This window comes from Polyodon spathula, chromosome 6 (genome assembly GCF_017654505.1).
Source record: "Polyodon spathula isolate WHYD16114869_AA chromosome 6, ASM1765450v1, whole genome shotgun sequence".
Classification (NCBI taxonomy): domain Eukaryota; kingdom Metazoa; phylum Chordata; class Actinopteri; order Acipenseriformes; family Polyodontidae; genus Polyodon; species Polyodon spathula.
Window position 1 is genome coordinate 11,613,551 of NC_054539.1, and position 12,569 is coordinate 11,626,119.

A 12,569-nucleotide genomic window follows, 5' to 3' on the forward strand; every position below is an offset into this window, starting at 1 on the left:
ACCCGCCCACACACAGTCACAGACGTGTTTTTCTAAATTGTTTCGGAACTGGAATGGGACTCAAAATACCCGGTTTCAATGACAGATACCCGGGTCGGACCCGATTCCGAAAATCTCCTCAAATGCACATTATTGTTTACTGAAGGCGCGCAAGGTAAGCTGTTCCTTATTGGTCAATTCCCTTAATGCCGCGCGACAATCACAAAAATAGACACCAATCCTATTTATTTTGCATCGATTCAGTGTTGCCCGTCGCATCACAGGCAGTGTGAATACACTGAAGTCACAAATAGTGTTAGAAAGTGTATTGCAATGTTGCATTTTAAAGTATTGCGATTTTAAGCTTGTTCTGTCACAATTCAATTTCATTCTGTCTAATCTCGTCCTTTTTCCCATACTTGACAAACTAAGTTCACATTAATATTATTATTATCGGGGGCGAATTGTTGTCCATTTCTTACAGGTAAATCCTAGAACACTTCCCTGCCGACTTGCTGCTTTCGCTTTAAACATTTTTGGACTTGGCATGGTGCTTACAGATGGTAAAAAAATAAATAAATCACAGTGACACTGCCAGTGAACACGTGCGATTGAAAATTCCTGGAAACACAGTCATATTGAGCTCAGTCTATCAGCCTCCCTCCCTCTATTTGCCCTTCATTAACCAATGATACTGTACATCTTTTTCGTGGCTTAGTGCTGGGAGGTGCACTGTAAAAAGAATGGCAACAATAATACATTGATAATGAGTCGTTTTCTTCTTGCCCCCCTCCCCCGTCGCACAAAACACACAAAAAAGTAGAATACAACTTGTAGGATTTTGGTTTTATTTAACAGTGAACACAATCAATCAATTAGTGATTAACAGACGCAGATCTACCCTGTAACTTGACTGATTCACTAAATTCTTCAAGATACAAAAAAAGGTTCCCTGTGACCCCACCTCACCTCAACAAATTTATAACATGCTTTAAAAGGAAACGTTCCTTTCAGTGCATTTTGGAACACATTTGCTAGTAAATTTAAGTAGCATATTAAGCGCACAACGGTAATTAAACATGTTTTGTTCTCCTTTGTTAGGGTGAAGATAAAAGCCAGGCAGATTTGCTGGAAGTTTTGACAATACTTCTGTAGTGATGCTATTGGACACAAGCGATTTCCAGGCTCTTCAAACATGAATCCGCGGTTACATTTTGTCCTGTCTGTAGGGATGTTTGTGATTTTTTTGTACTTTCGTTAAAGGTCATGGTGGCATACTTAACTCCATCTCAATCTGTTTTTATAACAGAAGAATCTGCCAGTAGGTGTCTGTTTCCTTCTTTCCCCTGCGTCCAATATATAACTGGACATCAAACCAAACTTTACTCACAAGACCAACAGCTGTGTCAGGGTTCAGGGCTTCAGGATGTTTGATTATTTGAAAATCTCTTTCAGTTATTGCATGATGTTTTATCCCGGCCTTCTCCTCTAAGTTTTTTAATTGTATCCACAAACACATTGTTTGAACTTGTGAATTCTGTGCCGATGATTAGACACCAGGAAAACTTAATGGTGGGTCATTTAAATGCCTGTTCAATACAGCAAGGATCCCAACATAGCTGCTGATTCCATATTGCTCGCCTTTACAGTTTCGGACTGTGCTTTAAAAATCTCTAAGGATATTATTTAGATCTTTTGTTAGTTGTATGAATTCAATATGTTTTTTATTTATTTATTTATTTATTTATTTTTCCCAGACAGCCAGTCATTAAAGCATTTAACAGCCCAACTGGTTTGTTTGGTGGTATTCATTTCTAGTTTTTTCTAGCACAACAATGTTAGAGTTCTGTACCTCAGCGTGACGGTTTAACTTTCTTTTCTTCACTTTCGGGAGACTTGCAAATATGAGCCGATGCTGTTTCTATTTCTACCCACTTATTGATTGTCATCGGTGCTAACAGCTCAAACGTGATTCCTTCAGTGGTATATTGCATGACTGCCAGGTATTTTTACATTTTGTTTTTACCATTATTTCAAAGGCACAGCAATACAATACTGCCACGGTTCTAGTGAATTACACATAGTTACTACACCGGGGGTTATATCACGGATTCGAACCACTTATTGGCCAATCAGCTGGCAGCATTATAGCAATCAGCTTTTCCCGCAGCTAGCCAATCAGAAGTGATTAGAATAATCCTAGCTTTAGGCTTTTTAACAAGATCTGGGAAACTTTCAGAATACTCTTGATAACCGTTGATTAAATCCCAAAATTGTTAACACTATTATTACTGCAAATTAACCCTAACATTGTCATGTATGTATTTTTATTGTTCTGTAACGCTTATTTGTGCAATTTTTGTATACTGTTTGTTCATTCAGCAATTACACACACACACCCATATATATATATATATATATATATATATATATATATATATATATATATATATATATATTATATATCTATATACTATATAATATATATATATATATATATATATTATATGCTTCTCTAGCAATAGAACACGAATATATTTAACTGCTCTTTGCCGAACTCGCTCTTACTTATAACTGACTGTATTCTTTTGTTGCTCTACTTGAATTTGATCTTATTGTACTTTCGTAACTGCTCTTACCTGTATTATGATATTCTGTAATGTAATATTTTAAAATGCGACAACTTGTAATGTGAGACTGTACATACTTCGTAAGTCGACCTGGATAAGGCCGCCTGCAAATAAATAATTAAACGACAAAACGTGTTGTCCCTCACGCAAATTGGGCGATATGAATTGCACACCCCTGAAGGCTAAAGGTAATTCTGTTTCTCTCTTACTTCAACTGTAAAGCAACACATCTTACCTTTACACTTTTTACTTAGTTGACAGTGCTTCAAACATCCAAAACGTTTCACACTAACTTTACCCATACCTATAACGACATGTATCCCCCTCCCACTAATGAAAATTAAGTAATAAGACTAAAAAATGAATTAAAAAAAAAAAAAAAAAGTCTTGAACTCCGCTTTGCTCACCAGTCTTGTTAGTTTGTGTTGCAGGGGTGGGTACCTCTGAAAACGGATTCTGTTGTCTCCGTTGCTCAATTCAACCTTGTTTTGTCCCTTCCTCTTCCTGTTCGTTGAACTGCTTTGCTTAAAATGGAGGATTCCTTTTCTTGCTTTCTTTTTGTGGTCTTGGGCCCTTAGTTTATTTTCCTGTTTTTTTTTTTTTTTTTTTTTTTTTTTTTCTTCAACTTTATTTTCCTGCTTAAATTTTTCTTATTTATTTTATTTGGATTTTTTTCGCTAAAACGTTTTGTCAATGGAGTAATTTCAGACCAAGCTCTGACTCTGCTTAAGAATTGGTATTTTTGTATTAACTCGGGCGCGCGGATTCCTTGGCACTGTGTCCATTTTGAACATGTTCCGTTTTCCCAAAGTGTGTGTTGTAAGATAAATATTATAGAAAAATTGGATTTGCTCAGCGTGGAAAAGTACTGGCATCTTGCTCGAACAACCTTGTATGCTTTGCTTAAGATAAAGTTTTGCCTGCCATGGAAGAGTACTGTAATCTTGCTCCCATGACCTTGTACGCTTTGCTTGAGATAAAGTTTTGCCTACATTGCAGCTGCAGCTGTGAGGCAATGGATAATAAGATCAGCTAGACTTGTCTTTCTTTTTTTGCTATACACACAAAACAGCCATTCTGTTATTTGCTTGCTTAGCTATATACCACGTATGCATTGTTATAAATTGTTTCCCTTATATGCTAATATCTGAATCATCATTGGCTAGCCTTCTGCCATACTGATAGCACTATATAACACCATTTTTGTTCCTGGGTTTTGGTAAATTTACAGTATAATCGTAAATCTCAAAAAACTACTCACTTCTAAATCTTTTGTAGTCATTTTTGTATTATTTTTGTATAATTACATGTTAATTTGGATGCATATGTTGTTTTTTTCTAACTTTATGTGAACGAAAAGACACACATTTGCCCGTTTCCCCATTGGAAATAGTGATATTTTGAAATATCATTGTCCTGGTCACAAAAGCAAAGTTTGTGGGGAATAATAGCCATGTTCTATACTTTTGAGGCATAAGCAATTAGGAAATAACACTTACTACCCAGGAACAAAAATTGTGTTACATAGCGTAATCATACAAAATTGATAATTCAATAGTAAAGAAAACACCAACTGGGCTGGTGTAACAGTATGGCAAACTATCACAGTACCAAAAACAGTATCCAATGATGAATCTTTTAAAACACTAACTAGATTTGCATTTAAAAAAGTGTAAAGCATAAACAAAATCTCAAGGTGCAATAAGTGTATACAAATATCACTAGTGTCATAAGTATCCATTATCAAACACCCATGTAATCGGTGTCGTAGTGCATAGCATCAAAGAGCAATCCTCAGCACTCCCGGATTATAAGACAACACTTATTAGTGTAGCATTGTCGTAATGGCAAATGTTCAGTGAGCAACTTTTACAACTTTAGCAGAATGGGAGAATTTTGATTCCTTTCTTTTACCGAAGCAAACCACAACAGCATCCTAGCCTCATGCAGTGCCCATTCCTGTTTGTTAGATATGGCTAGTGTAATTGTATAGGGTGAAAGGAGTAAAAGGATTCCCCTGGGTCCTGCTATCCTGCCGGTTGCAGTCCACCTGCTACATTCGTAACCTATTTCATGGGGATACGTTTTTTTTAAGGGCTTTTTAAAATATGTTACTGGCATAACAGTTTTCAAATGAGATATATTTTCATTGTTATACCTTTTATTATTTGTATTTGTTGACAAACTGTGAACACATACTGAACAACATCTGTTAACATGCTAGTAAGAGAGTTGCTAACAGTTAAAAACAAATAAGGTGTCCCTTTATAACAAGCGTAATCGAGGATTTGTTCAGATCTGTGATGCTCAGCTATGTGACATATTGATGCTTCTTACTGAGCCAGATATGTCTGTAAGGCACGAGGTGTGCAACCGGCCTAGCTTAATTCTAACTGAATCTGATAATACGACACGGCAGCAAAAACAAAATGTGGAGATTCTACTAGATTGTGTATCTGCTGCTAACTAAACTGGGTGTCGTTGTATGTCTGTTAAAGTGAGGGTGCAAGTGAAGCAGCAGACTCATCAAAACATTTCTTCAGACTACATAATACATATGTATCAATATTATTTTTTCAGAGACAGATTATGCAGATGCTAACAGTAATACATTAGGATCATTTTGGCTTAAGTAAGGGGTTTCAGTGTTCTGTGTCACCAGATTAATACTTGTGAAATACATAAGGAGTCTATTTTGAAGCAAATGCAAGTTATCAGAATAAAACTACAGATGGTATAAAGCTAGCTAGCAAGAAGCAATAGTTGCAGAAAGAGACAGTTCTTATTGTTCTCGATAGTTTTATGCAAGCTTTATACATCTGATTTTTAAATATGTACTGTAAAACAGCAAGTGATTTGGGAATATAGGCAAATATGTACTTGATAAGTTCAAAACACTTGGACTTATATATTTTATAAACACAGTTTATCACACATGTAGAATATTAATCCTGCTCAGTGAGGATGCTTGAAAGATAAAGTGTTGTAGCCTAAAGGACACTCAGACTTTCAAGAAAAATACAGTTGTCAAAATAAAACATGAGCTTGAAAATGTATCAAGCCTTAACATGCCTTTTCTTGCTGAATATAACAGGGTTGTTATAATTTAAGAAGGAGGGTTATTACATTTCAACATTTTGGAGCTTGTTTGAAATAACATACATCACCTCCTTGTTTGTTGAACGTACACTACTCAGCCATTCACTGGTCTCTAATATGCTCTAAAGCTAACGGCTGTTTGGGAAATTGATATAAAGCCAAGGCCAGTGATGATTTAGTATTTTTGTATTAGATTGTATTTTCCCTTGATGCATGTAAATTATGTGTTTCTATAGATTCATTAGCTCAGGTCATGTCATATGTACTCTGCTACACATGGTTGTACCACAGGGTCCTGTTTTGAACCTCTAAACATCATTCAGGTACTACTGTAATAATGGACATTGTTAGACCATATGCCCTGGGGTACAATGCCACTTTGGTTATGAGCAGCTCCAGATCTTTCCAGTCATAAGGCACAGCATTTATTAGGTTCTGATGAACACATGACAAGTCTGTGCAGGGCTTCTCAACTTTTTAACACAATGAAAGGGAAGCAAGGAACTAATGAGGCTAGACTTTGTGACAATGTGCAGGAGCAGGGCCGGCCCCTAAGAAATACTCCTTTTTTTTTTTTTGGATTCCTTAGCAACCATAGAAGGTGATCATTGGGTCTGGACTACTCACATGACCCACCCACTCTCATCCACATACACATACACAGGAGAGAGGGTTCGTGCCGTGTGAGAAAGTGGTAGCAAACATGTTGCAGCGCACTTTTACACAGTTATCAATTAAATATTTGTTCAGCAAGTCAAAAAGATATGTGGGCAAAAGTAGACTTAACAGGTGACAATACATATGGGGTACATTTTGGTAAAAAATACTTGCTTTAACAAAACACACTAAAAACTAATTGAGGTGTTGGGGGTGGGGGTGGAATTGATCAAAAGTGTTTGTGCTCAACGATGACTCAAAGAAAATTGTCAAATGTGGCCAAGAATTTAGAGTACTCAGTTTGATAAAGGACTTTGTTGCCGCTAAAGCTAGGAAAATGTATTTGTAATGTATGTTCTTACGTAACTTAGAACTTAAAATTAAAAAAAAAGGATTTGATAATGTACAAAGGGACATTGCACACAGCGTGTGTCAAAGAGGGATTATTTATTATTTATTCATTTATTTATGTATTTATTTCTGCCTAGTTATTCTCTCCTCTGACCTGTCAGAACCTCATAGTCAGGCATTACAGTATTTTTCAATAGGCCTACTGGGGCATGGTCATTTTACAAAAAAGTGAATACATGATATGTTTCAAGTAGACTGGAATTGTGAGTACTTTAAAGTTGTGAATTATATAAAAGTCTAACCAACAAACGGAAACAAGTATTCATTAACATTTTAATATCATTCATATTATTTATCACATTTTAACATTAGTATAAGCAGGTTCATGTGATTACATGATGCACCTATGCACTAACTTTAAGACACAGTTACTACTGTAGCATTCATTTAATGTTATGGACCCCATACTTAATCATCACAGCCTAGGACCCCGCACAGCCTAAGGCCGGCCCTTTGCAGGAGACAGCCATGTGCCACAATTCAGCAGCTTAATCCCAAAGCAGTCTTTGAACACACATTATCAATTCTACTTGTCTGGCTGATTTTTTTTTTACTTGCCCCTGCAGAATAAGTAATTGTACCTTTTTTTCTCATAGAGATACAAAGAGTGTGAAAACACAGAATCAACAGGTTTCTGTTCTGTTTAATAAAATATATTTACTGCAAACAAACTGAAAAGATTTAATCAGTTTTGTTTCTGAGACCTTAAAACCAATATCAACGATATAACAGCGCTGTGTAGAACACTGAGACCGTAAAGATTCTCCTTCGTAGAAGAACTGTGAGCAATATGTGTTTCTTTTTTGTTTGTTTTTTTTAATCTGGTTGTTGAGACATTTTATCATGTCGTGACAACCCACGTACAAAAAAAAAGTTTGACGTTTAAGATAATAATGACATGTGATGTCGTTCGTTTCGACATATATATACAGATTTTTGATATATAAAACTATATATATATATATATATATATATATATATATATATATATATATTTTTTTTTTTTTTTTTTAATTTTTTAAACCACACCTATATTTGTTCTATATATAGGTATTCCAGTATTTTTCTAACCTTAAACACTGACTGAAGACCAATTTCAATTATTTCAACAAATGCATTTGTAAAAATTAGTTTCTAGTTTTGGTACAATATGTGATTTATGGCTACAACTATAAAATCATTTAGCTCAGTTCTAGCATAATTTACTAAATAAATGTTGACATGTTGCAGCTGCACAAAACAAATTATCGATGTCCTCATTGTCACACTATGAGCTACACCCTTTTATTCCTGTATACAATCATTGTCTGCTCATCTAATATCTATATGAATAATAATAAAAACAGCATGAATTCACAAATGACTTTCCTGGCTGTTTAGGGGTGTTGAGATGGCAGGACTTTCAAATGTTAACAATGTAGACATTGAAGACAGCATGGTTATTGGTTTATTATTGCAAGGCTAAAGCACAACCAATCAAAAGCTTTTTTTTTCTTTTTTTTTTTTTTTTTTAATTTAAACAAGAATCGTGAACGTTAGTTATCTACCATTCATTCCAATTAAGGTTAATTATATCATTTAATACAATGTAAATCACCTTATTGAACCTGTTGTACCTATTACTGTAGTATAACATTTAGATTAAAATAACTAGACAAAATATGTCCGTTTCATGAAAGGTTTCATGTGTATATATATATATATATATATATATATATATATATATATATATATATATATATATATGTGTGTGTGTGTGTGTATATATATATATATATATATATATATATATATATATATATATATATATATATATATATCTGTACATAACTAATTATAGCTCACAATTAGAATGTATATGCATCAAATCACATTATTTTCACCCACTGTATTTCTTGCTTCATTAGCATCTAGTTTTCACATTCTTCCTCTTCCCCATCCTCCTGCAGCCGTCTCTGGCAGATATCCTGCTCTGTTCTTCATGAAAGCTATTGTGGACTGTTTAATTTGTGCTGCCATCGCACACATAGCTACAGGTTTTGGCAGAACTCACTGAACAAAGAAAGACCTTACATGCTTCTATTTAAACCAATCATTAAACATGTTTATAATTCAACAGCCCCAAATGCTAAAAGCAATTATTAGTTGAAATGTAAAAAACAAAAAACAAAAACAAAAAAACCTGCAGTATTAAAACTCTCCACTAGAGAGCTGCAAGAATCCATCTAAAATGGCTCTGTTTAAATGAAGACTGCCTTGTTTCTAATGAGCCCTTAATATAGTCATACACCAAAATTACTTGGGTGGTCATACAATTTTCTGTGGCATCCATTATCTATTTTACATTAAAAAAAAAAATATTCATTATTATAATTATAATATTAGGCAATATTACTATATATATTCACCAGATATACAACCCAAGCGAGAAGAGACTGAAATCTGATTATATATATATATATACTATATGTATAATATATATGTAAAACGGTTAAGTACATTGGCATCAATTGTATATCATGTTTGTAACTAAGATAAGCACAAGTAACACAGTCGGTTAAATTATTACCCTTTCACCCAAGGAGACAGAGACTGAATCTGATTTAATTTTAAATAAATATGGTATCTCTGGGCCCTCAGCAGAGAGCAGTTCACATCACAAAACCATGGTACAATCAGCACCTTTCTAGGATGTCTTGAAAAAGAGAGGCCACGGGTGGTCTGGAACTACTCAATTTCACTGTGGATGTTGATTATTGACCTAATTATAATTTTGATTGTAACGTTACTGTTGGGTGCATGTTTTTGCAAACTGCAAATTATATTATTACTGTACACTACAGCAATTGAAGCTGTCTACTGGTATGTCTAAAATATATATATAAACAAGAAAATACTGATGCATGTCTAACACATTTTCTGACAGCTGAGTTATAAGGTCTAAGTAGCTATATGAATGGTAAGCCATATCCTGGGATGGCTCTCTTCTCTGATCTCATAAAGGAACAGACAGAAGAAATATGGTATGTATCATATATATATTTAAAAAATTGACAAAGAAGGCAAAGAAAGGTGTCATTTTACAGCCTGAGAATATGTTACTTTAATGTAACTTCAGCACTGATTAAAAGCTTTTTTTCAAACAGAAATGTTTATAAGCTTGAAAACAACTTATTAATTAGAAAACTGATACAACTAGTGAGGAGGCTATATGTTGACTGACCTCTCCGTCCCCAGGCTCAATGTAACATGCAATGTACAATTCTGTAAACAGTGAAATGTGGAGACCAATGAAGAACTCAAAGAACTGAACACCATGATTTGCAATTGAACCACCAACTTTACACCATTTCTTTAGAATCAAACTGCTGCCTGACCAATACCAATAAGCAGCAAGTGACTGTCCTACATTCAGAAACTGACAGAAAATGTTTAGTAAATAAAAAACAATACGTTAAAATATACCACCAATACTTCTTAGATCTACCATTGGCAAGAGGCTGCAGGAGAATGGTTACTCTCTGCTATACTTTGTAAATTTAGAAAGAAGAAATGTTTGCAAGCCACTTTGAGGCTGCTTAAACTTCTTTAAGTCACCGGGATGTGTTGACTGAAACATCTAAATAAGAAGATACATACATTTGTTAAGACAACTCTGATATTTCATACCTATACAAGTTGCCCTTGAATTCCAACTTGTTAATGTGTTTTAAGGAAGGGTACAGCATAACTGTCTCAATTATTATTGAAGTATTACAGTATTTAATATGCTATTAATTTACAATAAATATTAATGCAGTTACAAACATCCAAAGCTAAAACAAAAACCTGACACTGAGTGAAAACAAAATGTGTTTAGTTTTTAATGTAGCTCCACCAATATATATATATATATATATATATATATATATATATATATATATATATATGTCACCTTCTATAGGTGCAAATAACACGTAATTATTTTCCTTTTCATTTAAAAATGCATTGTTAAGCAATCAATATATTTGCTTAACAAAGTACAGCTGTTTGCCAACACGAAGAAGATGGGTATAAAATTCATCATGTCATTAAGCAGAGACAAGCTGTCCATTTGCTTTGTGTGTTGCCTAGACAGACTGTCACCATGCTCTAATCCATCTTGGCAAGCTGAAGCATACAACAAATCCATTGATTAGTATTCATCCTGATACAAACACTGAGCAACGTTCAGTGCTGATAAACCGGTCCTTGCGGCCTCTGGAAACATACTGACAGTCTGTTAACTGCACTGGTAATGTTTGATAAATTGGGAACACCATTTTCAAAGAATGCTACATAATGTTAATTTGTCCTCTTAGAGACACATTGAAGGCATCAGAAATAAAAATGGTTTCAAAACAATTACTTTTATTTCATGTTTTTATTGTACATGCAAAAATGTCTTATTTTAATTTATAATTCAAGGGCCATAATTGTTTTAACAATAACCCATACCAGTCAGTTCTAAGGATAGTTTTCTATTGTGTAGTTCAATGCACTGTGCTACTATCTTTTTACAGAGAGTTCTAACAGACCAACATAACTGTGTATTGTAGATCATACATATATAACCATTGAAAATCAATGTTTATCTAAACTGCCTGATCACGTTATTGAGACCTGTCTATTAGAATTGTTGCGGATCAAGTCATAAGGCAGTCACTCATTGATCCTCTGCCTAGCTCTCTCTCTAGAATTAATAACTGAATAGATTAACATCCCTCGAAAAAATTTCCAGCACCTCGATCAGGTTAAATGGTTAGGTACAGCTCACAATAAAGTGTAAATGGAATATTCTTTTGTTTTCTTATCAGAGATAGCAGCGGATACGTTTCCCTGGCTGAGGTGTTTAGCTTGTATGTAAAGATGTAGAGATGTTAAAATGATATTTACTTTTTTTAAAGTTATCTCTGTAAAAAGCCAGTGTTTTACCAACTAGGGGTAGTTCCTGGAGCACAAGGCTGTGTTCTGTCGAAGTATTAGTCCTGTGAAAATTGGGTGTAGGGCAATGAAATGATTGTTTTGAGTAGTTTGCTTCTAGTTTTATACAGTTATTATTATTATTATTATTATTATTATTATTATTATTATTATTATATTATTATTAAGAGGTGGTAAATAATATGAATGATATTCAAATGTTAATGAATACTTGTTTCTGTTCGCTTGTTAGAATTTTATACAATTCACAACTTTAAAGCACTCACAATTCCAGTCTACTTGAAACATATCATGTATTCATTTTTTTTAATAAAATGACCATGCCCCAGTAGGCCTATTGAAAAACATCGTAATGCCTGACTATGAGGTTCTGACAAGTCGGAGGAGAGAATAACTAGGCAGAAATAAATACATAAATACATACATACATAAATAAATAATAACGAAAAAATACCTGTGCATTATCAAATCCTTTTTTTTCTTTGTATGTTCTAAATTATGTAAGAACATACATTACAAATACATTTTCCTAGCTTTAGCGGCAACAAAGTCCTTTATCAAATCTGAGTATTCTTGGCAACTTCACTCACTTTGACAGTATGGCCAAACACTTCTTGATCAGTTCCATCCCCACCCCAACATCTCAATTCGTTTTTAGTGTGTTCTGTTACAGCATTTTTTTATTTTTTTTTAACAAAAGTTTACCCATTTGGTCTAGATCACACCCGTGTGGCACACATATTTTGTAAAAAAAAAAATCTCTCATCCAGGGCAAGACTTAAAGTCCCGTTCTATAATATTTTATATATATAATATATATATCCCCCTATT

At 34.0% G+C, this 12,569-nt stretch overlaps 1 protein-coding gene across 3 annotated transcripts in view; it reads right to left on the reverse strand.

The window, feature by feature from the left end:
- si:dkey-103j14.5 (isoaspartyl peptidase/L-asparaginase) overlaps positions 1–3,190 on the reverse strand; it is a 44,672-nt gene extending 41,482 nt beyond the window's left edge. For 2 of the 3 annotated variants that reach the window (XM_041252084.1, XM_041252088.1), the window contains exon 1: positions 2,845–3,190. In XM_041252084.1, the coding sequence (XP_041108018.1) occupies positions 2,845–2,911 (67 nt within the window). In that variant the 5' untranslated portion in view covers positions 2,912–3,190. The remainder of the gene's footprint in view (positions 1–2,844) is intronic. The other variant, XM_041252085.1, reaches the window with a different exon arrangement.
- Positions 3,191–12,569: the final 9,379 nt, after the last annotated feature.